General features: G+C 44.9%; 1 protein-coding gene across 2 annotated transcripts in view; it reads right to left on the reverse strand.

Moving 5' to 3' along the window:
• The window catches only part of LOC146816701 (protein FAM228B-like), a 230,424-nt gene that overhangs the window by 177,212 nt on the left and 26,319 nt on the right, over positions 1 to 26,893 (reverse strand). For both annotated transcript variants that reach the window (XM_085610589.1, XM_085610590.1), the window contains one exon: positions 26,438 to 26,590. In XM_085610589.1, the coding sequence (XP_085466715.1) occupies positions 26,438 to 26,472 (35 nt within the window). In that variant the 5' untranslated portion in view covers positions 26,473 to 26,590. The remainder of the gene's footprint in view (positions 1 to 26,437; positions 26,591 to 26,893) is intronic.

Below are 26,893 nucleotides of genomic sequence, written 5' to 3' on the forward strand. Positions count from 1 at the left end.
CACAAGTGTGCCTTTACCTTAACCACGCATGTGCATGGTTAAGGCAAAGTCGTTGTTCGAGCAAGCGTGGTTACGCTTGCGAGCTTCCATAGCTCGTGGCTCTGGCCTCGTAGTTCCGGATGTTTCCCCTCTCTGTCTACCCCTGCTGGCTCCTTCCTGCAAGTTGTGCTCTAATTTGTTATTGCTGAATGCATTACCACATTAAACTTTGCCTAATGACCAATTCTTTTTTAGGTCTCGCCTGGCGAAAGCAGCGCATGCGCTGCTCTCGCAATTGCGAGTACCTTTTGTAATCGATTCTGGCGAGGGCTTTCGTGCATGCGTCTACATGGACAAGCATGGCTGCTCTTGCCATTTGTCCATAGTAGACAGCATGCGCGTGTCCATAGTCCGTAGGGACTGTGGACAGCCTGATGCCATTTTGGTGTCCTAGCAACGGAAATGCTGTTTCCTGTACGGCGTTCACTATGCAGCTTGAACGCAGCTTGATATTATTATTAATCTTAACTACGCAGCTTGTTTGGAAACTGCATTGGAAAATCTGAGTCGGGCTGTGATGCGGGAGGCATATCCCCACGGACGGAATGATCGTAAAAATGTTTAACATGCTTAAACGTGAGCAGATGCTGCTTAATGCACAAACATGCATGAACGTACTCTTCCTGTGCAGACATGTGCAGGTTTTCGCCTGGTGTTCAGGCTTATGTATTTTGGATATGCCGAGACTAGCCATTGTATTAAGGCAGGTGTCATCGACTCTTGGTTCGCTTATCTTTGGAGAGATCAGCGAACGCTCTCTAAAAATACTTGCACGCAGCCTAGTCAGAAGCAGCAACCCGTGACACAGCCTGCCTTGGAGGCACCCTACTGTGTAATTTTCGGAATCACAAGTGCGGCGGCATGGGCAGTATCTTTTTTTCGGAGCCCATAGCTTTTATTGATAACATTGCACTTTTGACCTGAATCCCAGGCCGTGGTCATAACATTGCTACTCAACATGTAACTGCGGCCTGTTTCTGAACACTAGGCTGCAGTACCCTTTCTGTACTGTCTGGCGCCGAGCACGCACCGTATGAAAGGGGTAAGTAGAAAATAAAGGATGCGCCTAGGCTGTTTCAAGGCCTTTATCACCTACAGCACTGTACATGGAAATTGAGTGTTATTTTCAAACCTTTTGACCCAGATACAGTCTTAGATCAAAGACCCATATAGAAGTCTCAAAGTACAACAGATCACGATTTCGAGTCATCATTCCCCATAGAGGCATCAAAGCTATAGAGTTTCTTCTCTACCCACCTCGTGTCGACGTGCGGAAACCCATAGCAGCAGGGGTCTCCTTGGAATAAAGGGAGAAGGTACAGCGAGTTGTAGCTGCAGGCTCGGCAATCTGGGGCAAAGCAGGGGCACAGCGCCGGGTTCTAGAAGTGGATATGTGAGGAGTGCACTGTTCATACCTAGCAGGAGGAGGCAGGGCTAGTGGAATCATGCGGCAGGGGAGGGTCAAATTATGCGGCAAGAAAGGCCACATTATGCGGCACATTTTGTGATAGTATTACTTAATTATTTTTTCATTTTGAAGCTTTTTAACACTGTCTCGGCGTTAGATGTACCTCATTAATAACATTTTAACACACAAATAAAGCAATAAGTTACAGAAAGGTGAACCCTCAACTTTGGAAGGTCCCTCACACTGTGCAAATGTGTAGCTGCATTTTTACTAACATTTGAACCGTTTGAGCTTGAACCAATTTTTTTCTGCAGATTATGCAGCAAATGATGGATTATGTGACAAATACGCAATATCTAAAGTTATGTAAAAATCGCCGCAGTCACAAAATCGCATAATTGCAGTGGCCTGGAATGTAGGCAGCAAATGAAGACTGCGTGTCAGCAAAGCTCTTTCGTCAACATGCTAAACTCTCCCGCTCAACTCGACTTCAGGATCAGAAAACTTGAAAACCATCTGGCAATGCTCAAAGCTCTGGAAACTTGGCTATTCCCGAATTGCTGGCTGCGGCAATTTGGAGAGGTGGGTGTGTCTTGAAGTTAATATCAGAATACTGTTGGATGTCTCTACAAATTAATCCTCTTTTGTGGCAAGGACTTGGCGGACCAACACAACATCCTTGTGCCAGAGTAATCATGCCTGACGATGTCTATTTATTGCCATTGTCTACAATATGTGGGCTTTATCAAGAACTACTTACCGATACACTGCACCACGCCTTGACTCACTGACCATGCGTACCACTCACTAAGGCACTCAGACCCTCCTTATTCAAAGCGCCGAGGGTGGGTCTCCCCATCTGCATTGGAGTTGGTCATATCAAATATAAGTAGTGAACTTCTAGACCACTCAGTTTTAACTAGGCCATATTGAGCTCTATGTGAAATCCCATTCAGTAGAGATATTTTGAAAGTATTACCAACTTATTACTAAAAACCATCTCTAGAAAGTGATACAGAAAGGGCATCCTTTGAACAGCGACTAATTGGAAGCAAGTTCTGCTGAGTAAATGAAGAAATTTCAATGATTGTACTCTGAATAATATTACCATGAAGGAAAACACCAATGCTCACTAAACTTTAATTTAATTCGAACTGCTACTCTACCATATAACATAACCCTGCCCTCTACTTTCCCACTGAAGTAGGACTTGGACGGTAACAACAATATATCGTTACTAATTGGTTCTTCCTGTTAAATGCAGTGCTTAGCCATGCCTGGCAGAATGCAAAGCTATTACCTCGAGGGACACAAAAGCCACTGGCTCTCACGCTCGATTACATGTGCAACACTTACTATCAGTTTCTACATATACACAATACTTACATCAAACCTTCCAATGAAAATATCACACCCCCCTGTTAAGATGAGGTTACAAGTTGCAACACCCTACCCATTTACTTGTTTCTATGTCTTAAAATTTTCACGGGCGTTCAGACTCTGATATTCTTATCCAGTGTTTATAGTCTAGTCTCTCAATGCATACCTTGCTTTGTGAACCACCCAGGAAACCTCTAGAGCACGGAGTCCATATTAAAAGCAACCTGCCTTGAAACCCAGCTATAGACAAAATCATCTCCTTCGCTCATTACCTACAGCCCATATTCAGCTTTCCGTCGACTAATCGAGGAAACATCCAGTGTGTTGCCGGGCCAAAGAGCTGCTCAATCATATATACCCCTACACCATCTCCAGAAATGCAACAAAAGACTTAAGATCACTACGCTATGTTTTTTAAAGCAGGTTTTTGATAGAAATGCTAAGAGATTAATCTTTACTACAGTTTCAAAAGGCAGACAGTAGACAGTGTCATCTGGTTGACTATCTTATGTAGTTAGATTATATCTCTTTAAATTCGAAACCTCTCCAAAAATAATTCATCAAATACACCTTCCCCCCCGAAACCGCGTCGGAAGAGAAAGAGGAAGAGAATGGGGACATGGAGTGACTCAGTACCGATATTCCTAAACCATCACTTAATTTAAAACCCAACAGAGTCCCCCAGCCACATATGGGATGTACTTTCACACAGCATACAACTTCAGCCCAGTATTAACTGACCCTCAGCTTGAGACAGCCCAATGCCTCAAACATTCCCTCCGGGCTCAAACTTTCCACTATTCAAGAAAACTGGGAAAGTGTGCAGAAGAACATCTTACCCTTCTTTACCACCTGCAGCCTCGCCAGGCACCAGGGCAAAGCCTCCTAGTTCTGTGTTCAAATGTCTTGTTTTACAGCTTACATTGTTCCTCTCTTTTATCCTGAGTTTGCTGATTCAGGTCTGAAAAAGTAGACACTTTACACCATTTGAATTACAGGTCCTTTTTTGCTGCTGCTGCTCTTGTCAATTGCTCTGTCTCTTGGGATGGGTCTCCTATTTCAACTTTCAAAGTTCCAGTGCCCAGGCTTCTGCCTCCTGATCCCCTCTTTGGAATCCTGGCCCTACTCTACGAATCTCTAAGGTGGACTTTGTATCCGGCCCCAAAACATCTCATAGCATAACAGCTCTAAGGTCATCACCCAATGATATAGGTGGGAGCCCCTAGTGCTCAAACCTTTGTAGCATTTGCAGTTTTATCTACCATTCCACTTCAGGCTCCAATTTCAGTTCCGAGCTGATAACTAAACCCTACTCACTCTCTACTACTCTACTACTCACTCTCTACTACTCTACTCTCTACTCCGCACTCTCTACTACTCTAGTCTCTACTACTCTAGTCTCTACTACTCTCTACTCCTCTACTCTCTACTACTCACTCTCTACTACTCACTCTCTACTACTCACTCTTTACTACTCACTCTTTACTACTCTCTACTACTCACTCTCTACTGCTCTCTCTACCTCTCTACGCGCACACATATGCACAAATATATGTGATCAAGGCCTCCGTGTTGAGGCCGAAACGCGTCATGGTGGTTCGTGTTGCACTGTCCGATTAAAGATATCTTCACGCACTGAACTTTTGGGTCCTGTTTCGTCCTTCCAGAGGATATGTGGTAGCAGAGGCGAAGTTCCATTCATATATGCATTTATATATATGTATACGTATATATATACACACATAAACATATATATACATCTGCATATCTATATAAATACAAATATAAATGCATGCATACATATATGTTTACATATGCATGTTATGTACATGAAAGTTTGAAAAACACTAATACAAGCAACGCTAAAAAGCCACCTAATTACAAACAGAATTGGAACGAAGGCGAGACCTATTGCATTTTCAATGCTTGTTTTAAATCCATGTTGTTGATTTTTAGGTCTCGCGAGCCAAAGGCTCGAAGAGACCTTTTATATGTGGGATTTTCAAAGTGCTACCCACACTTTTGGCTGGCCTAAACCTTGAGTGCACGAGATCACATGCACGTGCACAGCTGCTCCTCTGCTAATTGCATTCCCCCCTCCCTTCTCACCCAGTCCTTTGATGCTCTGCTCGATTACTTTCACTTTCGCCGCTTTGTCCCCCTCCCTTCTCTCCCCACCTCTTCGCAGAGACGGAGGAGACAGAGCCTGCTCCTCGGATTGCCCTTCCCCCTCTCTTCTCTCCCCACCTCTTTGCAGAGACGGAGGAGACAGATGTATCTCTTCCTCTCAACCCATATCTACCTCTCTTAAACCCGCATTCTCTGCTCACAGTATACCTGTCTCTCTCCCCATCGCTTTCTATACTCACACTCTATTCCTCTCTGTACCTCTAGCTCTAAACCTCTCTCTCCAGCTTTCTCTCTATCCCTCTCTTAAAACCCTCTTTCTCTGCTCACAGTATACCTGTCTCTCTACCCATCGCTCTCTATATTCACACTCTATTCCTCTCTGTACCTCTAGCTCTAAAGCTCTCACTCCAGCTTTCTCTCTATCCCTCTCTTAAACCCTCTTTCTCTACACCTCTTAACCCTGTCATCATGCCAGCTGCAGTTATATAAAACATCCTGTAAAACATCACACCTCCTCTAGGTCAGCCAAAAGGGTGTCTACATCTCTCTGTATCAGCAGGAGTTAATCAATGGAAATACGTTAAAATATTTTATCTAGGGGACGAGTCTCAAATATTGTTTATTATTTGCCAGGAGGGGTATGTCAAGGGGGGAGTGGACACGCAAGAATGTACCCATGTTCTGCCGGGTAACTGGAAAGAGGCTCTTGCCAGGGGTGAGACGGAGAAGACAGAGCCTGCTCCTCGGATTGACTCCCCCCTCCCTTCTCTCCTGCCAACTGCAGTTATATAAAACATCCTGTAAAACAGCACCCCTCCTCTAGGACAGCCAAAAGGGTTTCTACATCTATCTGTATCAGCAGGAGTTAATCAATGGAAATACGTTACAATATTTTATCTAGGAACGTGTCTCAAATATTATTTATTATTTGGCAGGAGGGGTATGCCATGGGGTGAGTGGACACGCATGAATGTACCCATGTTCTGCAGGGTAACTGGAAAGAGGCTCTTGCCAGGGGTGAAAGACGTGAGTGCTGCAGGGCACACTGGCCACAGCTGACGGACCCCTGTGCTGATAAGAGATCGCATTGAAGCAAGGCCGACATGCAGGCCCTGCTAAGAAACTTTAGCCGTGAACAGTGACATATACACAGCCATAAATAAGTGCCAAGGCAATCGGCCAGCTTTCAGTTTCGCCGCTTTGTCCCCCTTCCTTCTCTCCCCACCTCTTCGCAGAGACAGAGGAGACAGAGCCTGCTCCTCGGATTGCCCTCCCCCCTCCCTTCTCTCCCCACCTCTTTGCAGAGACGGAGGAGATAGATGTATCTCTTCCTCTCAACCCATATCTACCTCTCTTAAACCCGCATTCTCTGCTCACAGTATACCTGTCTCTCTACCCATCGCTTTCTATACTCACACTCTATTCCTCTAGCTCTAAACCTCTCTCTCCAGCTTTCTCTCTATCCCTCTCTTAAACCCTCTTTCTCTGCTCACAGTATACCTGTCTCTCTACCCATCGCTCTCTATATTCACACTCTATTCCTCTCTGTACCTCTAGCTCTAAACCTCTCACTGCAGCTTTCTCTCTATCCCTCTCTTAAACCCTCTTTCTCTACACCTCTTAACCCTGTCATCATGCCAGCTGCAGTTATATAAAACATCCTGTAAAACATCACACCTCCTCTAGGTCAGCCAAAAGGGTGTCTACATCTCTATGTATCAGCAGGAGTTAAGCAATGGAAATACGTTAAAATATTTTATCTAGGGGACGTGCCTCAAATATTGTTTATTATTTGCCAGGAGGGGTATGTCATGGGGGGAGTGGACACGCAAGAATGTACCCATGTTCTGCCGGGTAACTGGAAAGAGGCTCTTGCCAGGGGTGAGACGGAGAAGAGAGAGCCTGCTCCTCGGATTGACTCCCCCTCCCTTCTCTCCTGCCAGCTGCAGTTATATAAAACATCCTGTAAAACAGCACCCCTCCTCTAGGTCAGCCAAAAGGGTGTCTACATCTCTCTGTATCAGCAGGAGTTAATCAATGGAAATACGTTACAATATTTTATCTAGGGAACGTGTCTCAAATATTATTTATTATTTGGCAGGAGGGGTATGTCATGGGGTGAGTGGACACGCATGAATGTACCCATGTTCTGCAGGGTGACTGGAAAGAGGCTCTTGCCAGGGCTGAAAGACGTGAGTGCTGCAGGGCACACTGGCCACAGCTGACGGACCCCTGTGCTGATAAGAGATCGCATTGAAGCAAGGCCGACATGCAGGCCCTGCTAAGAAACTTTAGCCGTGAACAGTGACATATACACAGCCATAAATAAGTGCCAAGGCAATCGGCCAGCTGACCTTTGCTAATTTTCGCCGCTGCCTCCCTTCCTCCACAACCACCCCCCACACCCCAAACCCCATTGCTTCTTTATGAAGCCTCTGTCTGGATAGATCTCTCACGGAGTCTGCCATTTACAATAAAAAAATATTTAGTTACAATAACATTTGGGTAAACTGTCCAAGAAACATAGAGGCGTGTCAAAATACGCAGAGACAGAGGAGAGACCCATCCTGCATGCTTAATGCTTTGGAGGCATCAGTTTCCAACTTGATGCAAACTTCACTCAATTGCACACACACACACACACACTCACACATTCACACACACGCATTCATTTCTACTTTTATTTGTTCTGCAAAGAAAGTTTAGCCGTGAGTAGCTAGATATACACAGGCATACATCAGTGCCAAGGCAATCGGCCAGCTGCCCCGTGATACTTTTCTCAGCTGCCTTCCGTCCTCCACAACCATCACCCCCCACCACCCCCAAAACCCCATTGCTCTCTGCCTCAATGTAACAAGCATTTGCAATGCAATAGGTCTCGCATTACGCGAGTATGCGCTATTGACATTGCAAATAACAATGCCTTTTATTTTTGTTTTCGTTTCTAAAACAAATAAAAGGCATTGTCATTTACAATGCCAATAGCTTAAACTCGCGTAAATGCGAGACCTATTGCATTGCAAATGCTTGTTATGAATGGCGCGTAGGCGAGTGTCTTAAAGCGGTATTAGGAACATCGGAATCACCAGTAAGAGCACATCTGCCAATCACGCCGCGCTCATCCGTTTTCACGTTGGTTGGTCGGTCAACCACGTATAGATGAAACCACGGTCAGTTGCGAAGGATTAATCGGCTCAGGTTGTCGCTGCCTCACTGTGACCGGAGCACACCGAGACTGACCGTGCTTGGGTGATGCGGCTTGCTCTCAAATTGTGCCTAGTTCGGGCAATTTTTAATTCTAGAGAAAGTGAAAAAAATGTAATTGTGAGCCAAGTATTCGAACACGTCCTTAGCTTGCATTGTTCTATAGCTTAAATTATAACTTCCTTATTTGGAGCCTCGGAAGTTAGATTCGATTGGCAGTCTTTCAGTTATTTTCCATTCTAGGCGAGCTCCTCACTCCAACACCTGTGCCTAGATTATCACTCACATAGAGTCAATTGGATGCCCAACGTTCGACTTCGTTCCCATAATCGATAAACTTAAACTAGCCTGCTTCAACTTGGCACTTTTAAAAATTGTATTTCAGAGTTTTCAGCGCTGCCAGACTCCGAAGAGCCACAGATATTGCCTTACAACAGGTGTCATAAAATATTACCTTGCATAGTTTGGAAATGGAAGTTAGACGAGATAATAAGTACCACGGCATAGCTAGTGTGATCTACGTACTTTTGTGGTTTGCATCGGTATAACTTTAGGGCATTTAAAAGATGAAAACATTTATAGTCAGCAGTGCCTGAACGTATCAAGAGATCGACATTGTGCTAGTAACATACGTAGGATATTTGTAATGAGTAGCAATTTTGGTGTGGGGGGGGAAACCTTTTAGCAGTGTAAATCATTTAATCACCACATCTGCAACAGAGGGAGCACAAACAGGTTTATTGCATATGCTCAAACTAATACAGCTGGGAGAGCAACCGTGCTATAAGAAAAGCATAAATCAGTCTCAAATTACATATGCTGCGAGTCTAGTCTAATAATAATAATTTTGGCAAACATCCATAACTTCAATACAATGTTAACAATATAAAAAGCTTCCTGCTTTTCCGTTAGGATCCACCCAAATTGCACGCATTTCCTTCAAGCACAGGTTTTTCCTATGTTCGTAACTTCTAGAAGTCACGTCACACCTACAGACTACAATTGGAACATTCTCTGCTGCTCCGAATTTCCTGTTACATATTCAAGTCAGGAAGTTTCCCAGCAAACATACTGTTAGACCCGGGATCCCTGGTTGGCTGAGGTAGGTACCTTAGGCCAAGTAGGGACCACGTTCCAACGTCAGGGAAAGGAAGGTCACCTTTTTAGATAGCCCTGGGCATTACTTTTAATAAGAGGGGTACTTGGAGAGCCGCGGCCCAAGCCAGAGGTTCAGCAATGTCTAAAGCAATAGGTGCACTGACAAACTTTTCAAAAAAACTAGGGGGTCGCCCAATACGCCCCTTACTCCAGATCTATCGGGCGAAGTGCACCTCAACCGGCACCTACGGGTAAGGGATCTGGGGGATTGAACCTGCCGAACAAATCCAGCGCCTTGAGAATGCTTTCTTACGTTATGTCCTGGCTGTTCCCCCTGGCACCTCTACCCATATGGTGCACACAGAATTGGGCCTTACATACATCGCAGTCACAATCAACTCCTCTCCCCTTATTCTATGGCATAAAATTTGGATTAATGAAGAAACCCCATTTAATAGGGAAATCATTGTAGATTGTCTAAAATTGACAGAGGTCAGGAACATTAAATGGTTGAACTATGTAAAAGGGTTATCCACTGACATCGGGCACCCGGAATTCTTTGCTGTCCCATCAACCTTAACTCACATATCCAAAGCCGAGCTAAAGCGACTCATTTTAAATCATCTGCACCGCAAACGCTGGCTCTTAGAAACACAGAAGTCTACCATTGTTGATTATCAAAACTTGATCACTGTGACTGGTACACAGCAATACTTATTACTAGAACCATCTCCATTCACCCGCATGCTCCTGACCCGTCTTCGCACCAACACGTTCTTTAGACTCCTCACTTTTCCTAACCCAAACTGCTGGGACACTGACCTACAAAAATGCCCCTGTGATGGCCTCTCGCCCCAATCCAATATCCATTGCATCCTTTTCTGCAGATTTTATCATCTGCCAAGGACTACTTTTTTAAAACCATTGCTGAAATCCTGGGGAATACGCACATGCAAACTGGCATACTCCAAATTAAAAACCCTGGAAACCCCTTTAGCCCTGGCAGCTATGTCATCTTACTTGAAAATGACGATGAGGCTGAGGTCATCAATGCAACCCTAACCAGTCTTATACTTTGTTGCCTGACTGTACTTATCTTTTTAATCTCTGTGATTTTAATTATGTTATTAATTGCATGTAATTTTAGCTGTTTTAAGGATTTTTATACATGTGTACTTTTTTGATATTGTTTTTACATATCGAATAAAGCTCAGTATCTATCTATCTATCTATCTATCTATCTGATAGCCCTGCTCACCCCCTCGGTAGCTTGGCACGAGCAGCCAGGCTTATCTTCAAGGCAAATGTGTAAAGTATTCGCAACTACGCTCACAATAATCCAATGATGACACCACAAATAGACCACACGAGTTTTATAAAACGAGTATAACCTTTATGTAAAAAGATTTACGATAAGACCACACGATATGAAACCAACATATGAGGTTGTATAATATTTCTCCTGACCGGTTGTTAGGCCAGCCAGCCCTTGTAAATTCTGGCAATGTCAATGAGCACTTCTAAACATTCTCCTGTACTCCTAATCACATGTCATACAGTTCGCAATGCTAGAATCAGGTACTTTTGCAATGTAAAAATACTGTAATGCGTAACATAGCAATCAGACACTCTGCAATGAAAAGAATGTAATGCGTAACGCAACAATCAGGCACTTTGCAAGGTAAAACAATGCAATGCGTAACCCAACCACCAAATATGTCGTTCTGCAATAATGAGGCAATGCGTATACACTTAATCAGGTAATTCTTTATGCAGGAATAATGCAATGCGTAATACGCTAATCAGGTAGTTCGTTATGCAGGAACAAGGCAATGCGTCGTACGACAATCAAGTAGTTCGTTATACAGAAATGTTGCAAAGTGTAATACGTCAATCGAGTACTCCGCTCACAGAAATGGAATACTACGTAGTACACTCAGGCCTCGATCACCGGGCATTAGGCAGTCTCTCACAGTTGCCCCCAACAAAGTACAATGTAATTCCAAAGTGCAGCTTCGCACTCCGGCCCCAGTATCGCCACTCCCTTTGGCAATACGGGCCGCAATACGAGCCGAAGCAGAGGCTCGCGCTGCCAACATGAGCGAGAGGCCGAGGGCGGCTCCCTCCGAGCCCGCGCCCCGCCTCAGGAGTGGACACATGTTACCTGGGGGCGCAAACTCACTCTTCTCGTCCAGCGGCTGGGTCTCCAAGCAGCTTTGTGGAATGTCAATGGTGGCTCGGGCAGGCAACTCAGCTCCTCCGGGACTGCCGGTCAGGGCCGCTTCACTTACGAAGAATCTCAGGCTGCCACAAAGCACACACACACAGCGTCGCTGAATCTTCCTTCACTCCGAGTGCACGCTCACTGGGCACTCCACACACTAGTCTCCGGCTGCACGAAGATCACACGCACAGCGTAGCTGAGACTCATTTTAATCCGGTGCACACGATAACACGGCAAATCCACACAACAGTCTCACAGTGCACAACGCACTTGCACACAATGGCGTTGAGACTCACTTGGATTCCGGTGCACACGATAACAAGGTGACTCCGAGGATCTCAGGCTAGACAGAGCACAGGCACACAGCGTCTCTGAGACACACTAGGACTCCAGATGCCACGATCACAGGTCACGCCTTACGAAGATCTCAGGCTAGACAGCACACCCACACAGTGTCTCCGAGTGTCTTTTTTGGAAACGTTTGTGTTCCTCTGTTTCCGAACAGGGAGCCAGCTCATCTCAGGCCCTTGGGGATAGTTACTTCAGGACACAGCACACCGCAAAGTCCTTCAAGCAGGGTCACACAGCACACAGCAAAATCCCTTTAGCCTTTCCTTGGTTGAAACAGCAAACTGCAGGCCAGCCGCAGATCACACAGCAAGAGCTGTCTTATCCATCAGTCTCTTCAGTTGTTTCTTTCTTGGCAAAGGTCCTCTTGACCACGAAGTAGCTCCAGTGTTGTTCACACTTGATCGAGCCATTCTCCAAAGTTCAGGGGCTTCAGTTCTCTTAGTTATACCCCTCAAAGGCTTCAAAGTCTTTGTGCTTCAGGATGCACTGACCCCAGTTCAAACCAGTTCTGGGTGCCTCCCTGCCAGTGACACCTTCTTCTTTTGATTAGTGGGGGTATAGATTCTCATTCACTCAGCAGGAGATGGGACAATTGATTTATAGGAGCAGCCCAGGCCTCTTCACCTCTAGGGGCTTCTCCTCCCCACTACACTCCAGATGCAGGTCAGCCTGTTGCTGTCTCACCTCCTCCCCTGGGTCAAGACATTCCCCAGATCCTATCACTTTCAAATCCAGACAGTCAATCCACAGCCAGGCAGAGACACACAGAAATGTCAGAGCACAAAAACACAGCCACTTTCAAAAGAGTGGCTTCTGAACACACAATGCAAAAACCACCTACATAAAAAGATGTGTTATTACATTGTGAGTTCAGGCATAATTAACTTCACCTTTCCATCTTAAGCCTTTGGGAGGACAGGCTGGAAAACATATTACACAGCCCGCCCATTCTGTCCTATGGGCAAGATGGCCTTTCAACAGTGAAAAATGAAATGGGGATTATTTCACTGTCAGGACATGACACACACCTTAGTACATGTCTTACCTTTCACATGCACTCCACCCTGTCCAGGGGAACCTAGACCTACCATAAGGGTGTCTTAGGTGCACAGAAAGGGAAGGGTAAAGTCTGGGAAGTGAGTGCCCTTGACAGAACAACATGGCAGTTTCACAAACTGCGTGCAGGTCCTACAATGGCAGGCCTGAGTTCCCTTTTTAAGGCTACTTGTGTGGGTGGCACAAATAGTGTTGCAGTCCCACTAGGAGCATTTGCATTACCAGCCCTGGCACACATAGTGCACTTTACTAGGCACCTTACTAGCAAGGCTAACATACCAATCATGGACAACCAATTACCATTACTTTATACAGGGAACACTTACACTTTGACACTGGTTAGCTGTGGCAAAGTATCCAAAGCATCTAAGTTGGCAACACTATGTCAGAAAAAGGTCTAGGGGGGAAGTCAAAGTTTAGGGACTTTAGCCAAAAAGGGCCAAGTCCTACACAACCCCCTCCCTGCCAAAAGCCAGGATAGACCAATCAATTACCTTGATGGACTTCCCTGCTTCGGGCGATAGAACACAGACGCAGGCCCACTACCACAGGGACAGTCTACGGTTCTATGCCTTTCTGACCCCAGGGGATCCTCTTGGTCACTACTCTCTGGGCCAACTATGCCACTCCATGGGTACTTCCAGACAGTTGGGGCCTCTGTAGGGGTGCTGGCTCCCTGCCAACCCCCATCTAGAGCGGTATCCCTTGAAGACCCATCAGTCAGGACACTGTTCCCAGTTATCCTGTCCTCCAGGTTATATGTGGGTGTACCCTGGTCACTCCTGTGGGACCCAACCCCACTGGCTGTACACAGTCCCTTGGGTTTTTCCACTGAGGGACACTTCCCTCTCTTAACCTTCCATTTAGATTTCTGTGCCTGCCGTTTAGGAATGGCACCCACAAACTTCAGGACCGGGAGAGCTCTGGTGACAGACGCCAAAAATGTATGGGCGTCATTGAACAACCTATACTCTTTGAGCACATCCTGCCACACTGAAGTTCCAAAGTACTCTGCCATCCTTTTTCGTCTGTGATGGTGCAGCAAAGTTGATGCTTCACTCATGGAATACAAATGTAAATCTTTTATTTCTTTTGCTGGTATTACCATAGATGGGGTATGCAAAGTCACCAGAAAGCAGATTCCGTTCCAGTCAGGGGGTATTGAGGAAAGGCGGCACAAAGCACACAGCAATGGCGTCCATTTAAAAGTGACATCTCTGAAATGGTGAAAATAAAGGTGCGAACGCCATTGCACAGCATTTATTATTTTCCTCTCACACCACACATGGCATATATATTTTCTACCATGGGGGAGATGTGATCTAAAGGGGGGGTTCCTAATATAAGCCTATGTAAGGCAGAAAGCACCCCAAACAGGGTGACATTTTAAATGTGACATTTTTAAACAGCGCAACTAACCCTCTGCACACCATTGCGCAGTATTTAACATTTTCCATTCAGCCACCCCCTGTCAGTAGAAAGGCTAGGGGGAAAAGCAAAAAAATTAAAGGAACAAGGGCCAAGTCCAACAGGTTGTATCAAATCTAGTTGTATTAACTCGGGCAGTCATATGACTAACATAAGTTGGCTGTAACTGTGCTTTTATCCTACACAAGAAAAGGTGCAATAAACACTTTGTTATATTAACAGGCACTTCTTTAGGATACAATAAAGGTGGTGTTTCTATGGCATGGGGAATAAGAGAACATACATAACAACTATCATTTTGTATATTGGTACCTATATCATGCATGCTTTTGTACCACAAATTATCAAGTAAAGAATCATGCAAAGGAGGTATATCTGTTTCATTGAAAATAGCTCTATGAAAGCTTAATATTTCTTCCCTATGGGTGGGGTGTTTTGCATCTACATAACACAATAGCAAATTATCAGAGTAATAATCATAACCACTGAACTCATTATTATACTATGAAAAATATTATTTAACTGTCTCTTCATTGTATCATTTATTCTTGGACCATTGCCTCCCCTCCTCTCTGTGGGAGTGAGGCCAAAAATGGAATAAGGTCTGTTACGTGCACCCAGTTCCGCAACCCCTCCACGTTTGCTGCTGTTGGCATGCTCTGTGTTACTTGGTAGGGGCCTAGAAATTTGGGGTCTTTCCATGTTCTCACGAAGTTGCGCACGAAGCCCCAGGAACCGATGCTATGGCTGTAGACAAAGGCAGGGGTGTTGCAGTACTGTCGGCCTGTTGCAGCTGAACCTGTTTAGAATTAACCTGTACAGCTTTTGTTAAATCAGACATGTATGCATTCATTGCTTGCCAAACACTTTCTGATGCAGACTTAGTATCAGAAAAAATCATTTGATTTTGTTTAAAGGAAAAATTAGAATGCCTACCTGTTACAACTTGGTGAGGGGTCAAATGATGATCCTTTGAAGGGGCATTTCTCAATGCATACAGAGCAAGAGGAAGGCAGTAAAGCCAATTCTTTTTCAGTGTCTCACACTTTTTTGACACTTTGCTTTTCAATAAGTCTGTCATCCTCTCAACAATTCCATTAGTCTCTGGGTGGTAAACTGTGGTAAACTGGTGTTCCACTCATAATAGTTTAGTAATTGGCTGAAATACTGTGTTAGCAAAGTGTTTGCCATTAATGCTACGTATTGCCGCTGGAACCCCCCACCTAGGTATGACCTCTTTGACCAGGAATTTAGCTGCCTGGTCAGCATCACACCTGGAGCAGGGTCCCGCTTCAATCCATCATGAAAATGGACACACCACTACTAACAAGTACCTATATCCGTTACATTTTTGTATCATATCTACAAAGTCTATGTGTAACTCTATGAAAGGACCTATTGGTCTTGGAATGAAGGGTGAAGGCATTTGGTGACCTCGTATTAGAGTACTGATAACACATGTGACATGAAGCTAGGAATACATCAATTAATGGTCCTAGATTAGAGATAAACCAGCTTTTATTTAATTTATCCATCATTACTCTTTTAGAATTGTGTGTTGGTAAATAAAGTTGTCGAAGGGCTGTTATAAGTAGTGACTGGGGAAATATAACTTAACCTGAAGTTGCTGATCTATAAAGGAGATCTGGAAATCCAGTCACCCCCCCCCCTTGATTTCCAGAGATCTTTCTCATGTTGTGGTGCTGCATTTTGAATGTCTAATAATGCCCCTGTAGAAATATTCTCATAGTGTTTTATCTCAACTTCATCACCTGCATCTAAAGTGTGCATACTGCATGTTTTCATTGCATATAAACTAGCTTCCTTCACTGCTGTATTGTAGTGAAGATCATTATCTATATACGTACAATGCTAAGTTAGCACAACCGCGTTAGATGTTAGAAAGCCATCTTGCCGCTTTTGCTGCTTTTGCACACGACACTGTAGTCACATGTTATTAATTGAGAAATGCTTGCTCGACTTTGCTTCACATGAGAACTGTCTGTTGTTCACATCCCAAACAGTGAGCAGCGACCTTGGTCTGCACATCGTGTAAAGAAACAGTCTGGGTCGCTAGACGGTGCATGTTGTTCGGTTCAGGTTGATCGGCCCACTATTTAGCCATAACACGCACACAGCTGCAAATACCTGAAAGTCGGGTGCTTTTAATATTGCAGTGTTACATGTTTTTCATTATATTCGGAAGAAGAGCTTTCCCAGGAGCAGAGCCTACCTAGCTGATCCTGTGATGTTTTCTCACTGAGCTGATCTTTACGGTATGGGGTTCCCCATTCAAGCCTAGAGACCGTTTAGTATGATTACTCCATTCATTTTCTATGGTATTGTAACTATGCTGATGGTTTTGATTTTTTATCATTTGTCTGCTTATGTTAGCCAAAGTGCTGCATCTTAGGACACGAGGTTTATAAAATAAACTCTTTAAACTTTACCGTGTCTCTGTTTATTCTGTTGTGGACTGATATGAGAATAATTACGAACAGGTATTTCTGATTCCCACCATTCCTGAGAATACCCTAAGTCGCTTGTTCTGGGTTGTCTAAACATTGGGACTGCCGAGATAAACCTCGGATAACAAATGGGACACTGATGCTGGTCGGATAAGGGGTTCTGGGTTCTGAGGTGAGTTTTTGGTACACCGCAATTCACTGAGGTCCTGGTTTGCTGTGCATAGTTCTGTGCATAAGCAGAATCCCTGCAACATGGCGCACCTTACGTTTGGTCTATTGATTTGAAACGCCTTAGTAGTGCTTATATTAGTCCACAACTCCCTCACTCTGGTTTCAGGATGACGGGAGTGACGGTTTAACCTACCTGTGTTTCGACTAATAGGTTCCTTCAAGCTTGATCATTAAAAAGGTTATTTTTACTGAACCCCAGTGCTACTGTTGATATTCTTTATTCTTTTATTCTCCTAATGGCGGTAGACATACCCGCACATTGTCGTGCACCTCTACGCCGTCATTTGACGACATATGGGGTGCCAGATGATGGGATGGCTGTTATTTTTGTGGTGAGCGCTGATGCGTCATACCCGTATGAGTTGTTTTACTCATGGGTGACTTTTCCGGCAGTGGATGACGATGATACGTTTCATACCTTTACTCCCACACAGCTGACTGTGGTCTATACCCCGTATAGGACACAAGGAATTCCAATCTCTGCCTGGCAGCATACCATTTGGTTTAATGGCCCTCTTCCCCATGCGGTTGCACCGGCAAGAATGGGCCCGTTGTCCATTGCAGGGGCCACATGGCCGGTGCTGGCCGGCTTTACGCCTCATCCCCGCTATCTCACGGTGGCGGTGGCTGAGTTGCGAGTACTACACACAGCCCTGATTACAGTCCATAGGGCTTTAGTGCAGTACGTGTCGCGCAACATGCAGGTGGGAACACCTGCTGTTGCGGGACAACCAACGGACCACCACGCGGTGGTTATTAGTCCTGTTATGGTTAATTCGGTTATGGGCAAGCGCCCACAGAATAGGGATGATTTTCCTTATTGGCTTGCTGAGAAATTTGACCAACTGGAGGCGGTTTTTCCGCATACCACTCCTGTGGAGAAACACAGGATACTCACCATTAGTTTGCCGAAAGACTTAGTCCCAGATATGGCTGATTGCACAAACTGGGGCAAGGTCTTTGCCGCGACCTACTCAAAGTGCTTCGGCACTCCGTCTATGTCTGTACTACCCTCCGTCATCAAACGTGTTCAAGAGAATCACGGTGCGGAGGCTGCTGTTGAATTGGGAATGAGGCTTGTCGGAGTGTTCGATGTGGTGGCTTCCATGGTAATGGGCAACCTCAAAGGCGATGCCATGCAATTCCAAGTACTAAATAAGTTGGACAGCGTGGATGAACTCGACAAGCCCAAGGAGTTCGCAAAAATAATTGCGCAAGCCTACAGGCAAGTGGGCCGTAGTGCGTTGGGTATTAAACCACCCGTTATTCCTGATATAGTACAGCAAGCTAAGGTGAGCTCGTCGACTAAAGACGACCGCCCAATTTTTCCTAAACAAAGTTGGCGAGCAAAGAAACAGGGGAAGCAGCAACAGAAACAGGGGTCTCGTCCTGCCTCGCCCGTGCAGTCGTCCAGTGAACGCACATATGATCTGCGCGATCGAACTCGTATTAAGTCACCTGATAGATTTCAGGTTTCTGAACAACGCTCTCCTCGTTCTTCACAGGAAACATCGGCTTCACAATCCGGTGGCGGAGATCGTGGGAAAGGAAGGGGTGCCCAAGGTCGTGAGCAACCCCGCCAGACTGACGGCAAAGGCAAGCAGGACGAGTCTGCGCGTCAACCCCCGTTTCAGAAGAAGAAAGTTGCTGCGCTAACAGCGAGGTATGCCACAGATGGTGCGGACGCAGCTTCAGAACCTGACATGGGCACTAACGCTGCTCGACAGCGCGGCGGAAGTTACAGTAGTGCGACAAGCACTGCGTCCATATCTGGTGGCGACAGCAACTGATACGTTCAAAACTGTAGAAACTGCTGACACTAGAGTGGCTCCCCCTGACAGACTATATAACATAGTCTTTTTAATTGCGGGTGACATACAACGTACGATTAAAGGGATTTTTTGGGATCATCTGACCACTTCATATGATATTCTATTAGCAGAGGCAGATTGGCCCCCGGCTTTCGTTTTAGATGCTCCTAGAGGGGAGGAGGTAATCCTCCCGTCCTTTGCGCACACGGTGCCAAGGGACCAAGCTAAAAAGTTCGCCGAGGAGTGGGCTCTGGTGCTTGCACCTGCTCTGTATCGTAATCAGGTAGGCTGGGATAAATTGTTCCCCAGCCATGAAATTCCGTTGCGGTCCACACCCCAGCCACAACCTTAATATCCCATGCGTCGCGAAGCAAGACCTCACGTCGCGGCTATCCTTGAACAATTGGAATATCAAGGGGTATTTGAAACTTGTGTGTCACCAATGAATAATCCTTTATTCACTGTGACGAAACCTGACGGGTCGTACCGCTTAGTTTTGGATTACTGGCATTTAAACTCTCATTGCCGGACATGCGCAGTACAAAATACCCACAGTTCGGCTCTCGTCGATAGTCTCGTGAGAAAACGGTTTAAAACCACACTTGACATCTCCAATGGCTTTTACAGCCATAATCTGTCCTCTCTTAGTAGTGAGTGGACGGAATTTACCTCGGGTGGCAAACAAAAACATTTCAAAAGATTACCGATGGGCTATAAAAACAGCCCTGGTGTCTTCGCCGCTCGCGTGGTCTCTCTGTTAGAGAGCATAGACCCTGATGCGTACTCATATGTGGATGATATTTATCTCACAGATGACGAGTTGGGACCGCATCTCAGTCGCGTTGATCGCATTATTGTTTTGTTTGCAGACTTCGGTTACAAATTCAACTTTGCGAAGTCTCACATTGCGGAATATACAGTGTTGTTCTTGGGGTACGAACGCCACAATGAAGGTCGAGGATTGGCTCCGCACTTCCTGGAGAAATGCGCATGCCTACGTGCTCCCACGACACTGAAGAAATTAAAATCTCTGCTGGGTTTTCTGAATTTCGGTCGAACTTACATTCCAGATTATGCCCAGCATATCAAGCTGCTTTATGCCTTGATACAACCTACTTTTTCCAAATCATGTTGGCTGCCAGAGCATTCAGCTATATTGCAATCATTGCAAGCTGATCTTCTTGCTTCAAAATACTTACTGACGCGTGATAACCACACTAACCTGGTCATAAGAATTGTGCCAGGCGCAGTGGGTTTCACATACTTGACGTTCAATGAGGGCGACACCGTCCCCATTGCCTACAAATCTCACTTGTACACATCGGCTGAACTGCGATTTTCCGCTGTCGAGAAAGTTCTGACGGCAGTACAGATGGCGATTCTGAAAGAGCGAGCGCTATCGCAAGGAAAACGCATGCTGGTGGTAACACCATATCCTGCCCTTGAGGCGGTGACAAAAGCAAGTGTACCAAATTCTAAGGCTTTGCATCCAAGGTGGATACAATGGGCCACTTCCTTGACATCGCCTGATGTCACATATATCTTTGACGCGGCACTTCAGACTCAGGAGTTTTTGCAGTATGAATTCATTCATCCAGCTCCTCTGCCTTTGCGCCCGCTCGAGGATTACCATTGTGTCATTTACACTGATGGTTCTGTGCAACCGGCAACTGGATCAAAGCATGCCTATTCAGCGGCCAGCGCAATTGTGGTCGGTACTTTCGTAAATGGTGATTTCCAATCCGATGTCGTGCATACGCAGTCATTGGGTGATTGTACCGCACAGTTGGCGGAGCTTCGTGCTCTGGTGCTAGCGCTGGAGTTTGCTGATCCCCGAGTCACTACCCTTATAGTGAGTGACTCATTTTATTGTGTCCAATCATACAACGACAATCTACATTTTTGGTCTCAGAATGATTACCATGATTCCAAAGGTAGCACGATTAAGCATAAAACGCTTTGGGTTCGAGTGGCAGAACTTAAAGAACATCTGCCTCTCGTGAATGTTATTCACACTCTTGGTCACCAACGAGTTGGTGTCCATGCTGTCGGCAACAGCCTGGCTGACGAGGCAGCAAAAACAGCAGTGGCAACATACTTAGTAGCAGCAGTTACAAGATCAAAAAGTAAGATCGATGATGACATCTTGGCAGCTATTGCTGCTACAGAGAAGGGAACGAAATTTCCAAGAGGTTTCCCTTCTCGTTACCATTATCGCTTAAGTCCTGATAACGTCCCATTAGTGAGGATTAATGACGTTGGTGACAGATTGATTCCCAACGCGGACTGCAGACCATCTTTGATATTAGCAGCTCACGAGGGCATGGCGTCCGCGCATGCCGGCGATGCAGCTACTGTATCTCTGTTGCAACAGCGTTACTGGTGGTGCGGTTTATATAAACAAGCCCGAGCTTATGTTCTTAATTGTGACATTTGCCAGCAGATAAAACCTTCAACTGCGGCGCGCCCATCACAAACTCAGTTGTACATATCTAATAAACCACTAGGTTGTGTTTATTTAGATCATTGCGGTCAATTTACCTCTGATACTGCGTACAAATACATCTTGGTTGCAGTGGATTCGTGCACACGTTTTCTGTGGGTGTGGCCACAAAGGAGTGCTGATGCCCGTACTGTCATAAAGGATTTGCGTGTCTTTGTTGGAAGTTTTGCATGTGGTACTTTTCCTTCTGATCAGGGCCCTGCGTTCGCCTCTAAGCGTACAAAGATGCCATGAGAAATTTGGGGGTCCAAGTCAAATTTTTATCTCCATACCGACCTGAGGGTAATAGTGTAGTGGAGCGAATGAACCGTGACTTAAAGCAATCTTTGACAGCCAGGGTTTTAGGTACTGGCTGGAACTGGCAAGCCCACTTATATGACATGCAACGTGCACTTAATAATCTCCCTAGAAGGTCTCTGGGTGGGCGGACCCGAGACATGATGCTCTTTGGCATACGAATGTTTGTCCCGGACCTTGATGGTCTAGACATGGCGGCGTCGGCCGTACCCTTTGCCGGAGATGATCACTGTGCTGTATTGCAGAATCTTCAAGAAGCCAGAGACAGTCTAGCGAAGGAACACGTACCCTCCTCATCTGATGCTGCGCTTCAGGTTCTGGTAGTCGGCTGGCTACCTCGAGTTGGTGATCTGGTCCGTGAGAAGGTGGAGAACAAGAAGGAGTTCGGCCCCTCTTATCGTGCACAAGTTCCGGTGCTTGGAGTACAGGGTACACGTACAGTCATTTTACCTCCACTTCCTGGTCGAAAGGATAACAGGTACATCTCTATTGACAATGTCAAGCTACAGCGAGTGGCCGATTCTTCTTAGTATGACACCGGCAGTTTCTTGCCCTTCGATGCTGAGAAATTCTGTTGTGGCCCAAGCTTCTAACACCGTGCCTGATGTTGCCGTCGAGATGCATACAGTTACTGGTCCTTTATTGCCACCAACACCTGGTGGTCTGCCTGAAGATGTTGAGTATGCTTATCCTGCGGATGTTACATTGCCTGTTTTACAATCCACCACAGTTACCCGGTCACGGTACTCTTTTGACTCTAATTCAATGACTTCCATTGCCCCGTCCAAAGTTTCGATTTTTGTGGCCTGGTTCAAAAGATATTTTTTAATTCCCCCTTGGACTTACATTTGGCTGGTGCTCATAGTTATTTTTTTGTTTATGTCCATTGGCTTTGTGGTAGTGTTTTTTAGGTCTCGCCTGACCCAGCGCATGCGCTGGTCTGGCAAGACTTTTAGGTCTCGCCTGACCCAGCGCATGCGCTGGTCTGGCAAGACTTTTTGAGAGGGCTCCAAAAAGTGCTACCAGGCCAGCCTAGACCTACAGTGCATGTGCGCGGCCACGCGCGCCGCGCTTGACGAGAGTACATTCACTTTCGCGGCCGCACGGCTGCTTTAATGTTTTGACCGCGATTGTGATCACTTACCCTTGTTGGATTGTGGCCTTTAATCTCAGAACAAACCTTAACCCCTAAGAGCAAAGGGCAAGAGATCGATTTACACCAGGAACAAACTCTAAATGAGGCATTACTGTTAGTTTGCAATAAATAATCCAAGATGAAAAGCCTACACATCAAGTGACATTAAATTAAAAAAAGACTTCTGCAATTGAACCCTTTAATGTCACTTGTCTTAAAAAAAACCCATTAAGACTCGCAAATATCATTCCTCTCCAGAAGATGTGCAAATCTGTTTCTCATTGTTTGCTTTTTCTAGGAATCGTATTAAACAATGAACTCTTCAAGTGATATTATGTTTTTATAACTAACCACCTTGTTCCAAATCTACGAAAACAAGAAGAAAAATAGTACATCTAACAAAGGAATAAGCAGGGTAGAGCAACTGAAAAAGGCAAATGCATTTAAACACCACAGGCTTGCGATGGTAAAAACTCATACCAGGGTTTTCAATTTTTTTTAACAGATGACCTGCAGTTTGAGAACTCTTGAAAAGAAATGGACTGCATTCTCTGTACAGCTAGGAATAGGTACATTTTGGAGTACAATAACACAGGAGTCAGTGAGCACCAAGGATATGGGAAATAATATCGGCGCTTGTGGTGTTTAATCAGGGTTATTCAAAACAATAGGTGTTCATTTACAGCACTGTCTCACCCTTTTTTGGACTGTAATTCGGTCTTACACTTTGTTTGACATTTTTGCAGAGAATTGAACGTGGGCAGATCTTTTGTGCCAATGTGGAAACTCCACATTTGTTAAGGACTGTCACAGGTTTTCCCCATTGACATATCCCGATCCCTGTCAGATCAATACACTCAGAGTGATCAGCAGCATCAGCCTGCAAAGTGAGAGATCTAAATTAGGACTGTTTTTTTTAGGTCTGGCCTAGAGTTTCCATTAGGTGGCTCACCAGCCTCGTGTATTCCAAAAAATGTGAGAGAACGTGTGTGTGAGAGACAGTGAGAGTGTGAGGGAGACAGCATCCTCGGTCAGCCTACTTCATTCATGGGTCTGTTCAAGTGCTATTCACATTTTGTTTCCACCCATCAGAGAGCATACACCATTGCACAGTGGGTCAGCCTACTTCAGTCGCTGGCTCTCTTCAATGCGAGTGACAGTATTGTTTTTTAGCACTTCTGCCTAAAACTGTAGTGGCAGAGTTGGTGGGCTAATTCTCTGCTTTCATTTCATGTTATTTAAATGTATTTTTTGTGATGGGTAATTTATGTTTTTTACAAACATTTGCACACTATGTTTCGACAGGTGCAGTTTTACTTTTTATTGCTTTCAATGCCTACTGCATATGTTTGCAAAAGAAAGAAATAACACAAACTGAATACAAAATGAAACAAAAGTAGTCATTTTCTCCGCTATAATACCCTCAATTAGAATTGCATTAAAATGTGTTCAAACTAAGCTCTGCAATGTGGCTTATGATTCCGCAGGATCCACAGAAATAAAATCCACACCAGGAGAGGTTACTGAGTTTATCAAGGGGATATCAAGGCCACTGTGATTCCAAAATCAAACAAGCATTGGCATAGCCAATAGGTCTCGCCTTTGGGACCTTATAAGTGTTTAGCCATGCAACGGTTAATGTTGCTGCACCAAGGATTTTGTGCTGGATAACTAAACACTTATAAGGTCCCAAAGGCGAAACCTATTGGCTATGCCAATGCTTGTTAAAGACTAGTAGGCCTGGAGACAGACTCGCTCTTCAGAGATAAATCTAGATTAGGCATTAACTCTATCCCACACATTTGTAGGGGTTGGGTCTGCAAACACACAAATGTGTGCAGTGTGCTTCAGTTAACGCCAACATCATTTCTAGCAGCCGCTGCTCTGGCCACTTGTTTGTCGTGCATTTGGGAACGATTATTCACAATATATTTATATATACAATAAACACAGTCGTGCAAACACAGAACGTACAAGAACACACACAAGCACGTATACGGACTCATAAGCATGCACAGGAGAACACAGGCACACACAAACACACACAGACCGGCACTAGAACACAGGTAAGCACACACATATGCTATCAGATTTACAGTATGCATGGGCATATAAATATTTCCTGCGTCTCTCTTTAGCACCAGGACGCACACCACCAAGGCCAGTGCACTGTGACTCCCTGCCCAGTGCTCTGGTTGCACCAAGACTCGCACCACCCAGCCCGTGCAGTGTCTCTCTGTCAGACTCTCTGGGTGCACACCATCTCTAGTGCAGTGTGTCTCCTTGCCCAGCGCTCTGGATGCACCTGGAGGCACACCCCCCAAGCAGTATCTGTAGTTAACAAATGTACTTCCTACCATTTTTATGTGAGTTTAGAATGTCTCTGTTTGTATCTTTTATGTTATTCATATACTCTAAAGTCCTTATGTAATGTAATGTAACTGGTTTTATTGTAAAGCGCTCTGACACCTTCGGGTAAAGTTCACGCTATATAAAAATGCATAATAAATAAATCCCTGGGAGGCCCCACCCCGTCCTCCTCCTTCCTGCTGTACATTGTATCTTCAATTACTGTTGCCTGCGTATATTTGCGTCACTCTGTGTGCCTTCTTCACATACCAAGCATTTACAATGCAATAGGTCTCGCATTTGGAAAAGATTGAGCTATTGGCATTGTAAATGACAATGCTTTTTATTTATATGTTGGTTTTGAAAACAGATAAATAAAAGGCATTGTCATTTACTATGACAATAGCTTACACTCCCGCAAATGCGAGACCTATTGCATTGCAAATGCTTGTTTTTAAAGCAGCTCTGCAACCTCTTACATGAAACATAGGCTGTCTAAATCACGTTATCACTTTAGGTGCAAATAGTATAAGAATGTCCTTTATTCCAGCACCTCTTATTAAATTTGATGCAACTACACACACTTTTGCACACAAATATAGTTGACTTACCAACGGGTCAACTGTGACAACATTTTCCTTTACTAAGCGAAGCACATATACCTGGCCAGCAGGATTATTGTCAGAGGGGGCAAAGGTCGGACTCTATGCAAAGTGTAGATGTTAAGCTATCACTACAGGAGGAATCAGTCATGTATGTAGTGATAGGAAACAAACTGGCACTACACATTAGGACATGGCTTGTTGATCCACCAAATTGTAAACCCCAATCAAATAATTAATGTGCATGAGAGACACTTACAAAGAATGAATTTCAGTGAAGATCATATACTTATTCTATGGTCCTTCTGAGAACCTGACTGAATTTTACTATTCAGAGCATCAACAGCTCAGCCATAACCAGGACTAGCAGTAGTGATGCAGCTGTCAATACAGAGCAATAGGTCAACCTAGAAGTTCAGATATAGGCAATGGTCTGTGCACAGAGCGGTAGTGATCAGTCCCTAAGAGGTGGTAGGAAAAAAGCTGTCAACCAAGTGTTGAAAGTGAGATTGCAGGGTATATGGTACAAAAAGCACTGTCAGTGGCATAAGGACAGGGAGGTTTGTAATATGTTAGGAACCCAGCCCCCAATATTCATAAAAATGCACATCTGCCAAAATCATTAAAGGAGACACACCTAAATGAATCATTCAAGACATGCGGATATCTGCCGGAGCCACAATGATGTGTTTTTCTCTTAGTGCCAGTGTCCTCTTTGTTTACCTAGTCTTCCTGTGACTTTCTTCTCTTGCCTCCATTTTTCGAGAGAACTCTCACTTTATCTTCACGCTTCCCTCTTCCTGGACCTTGGTGTTAAGGAGCACGGTGCTGTGACCAGGAAAGAGTTGACAAATTTGTAATTTATTTAAGGGGATCCTGTAGAGAGACATAAACCAGGGGATAAAACATGAAACAGCAAGCCAGCTATTTCAAAGGCCATTCTGAACATTTTGGGCAGCACATTACATGCATCAATTAAATGATCAGATACATTGCTGCTGCAGGAAGCTTCCTTTTATTTAGGAATTCATTCTAAACAAAATGGGTCACATTTTCAAATATTTTGCACATGTTCATCTTCATGCTCGACTCTGTTCGATGCCTCCTCCAACCTAAGAGTCATCCATGTCTTATTACACATACTTTGACTAGGGGGGTGGGACCCACTTCCTGGCCCAG

This window comes from Triturus cristatus, chromosome 6, assembly GCF_964204655.1.
Source record: "Triturus cristatus chromosome 6, aTriCri1.1, whole genome shotgun sequence".
NCBI lineage: Eukaryota > Metazoa > Chordata > Amphibia > Caudata > Salamandridae > Triturus > Triturus cristatus.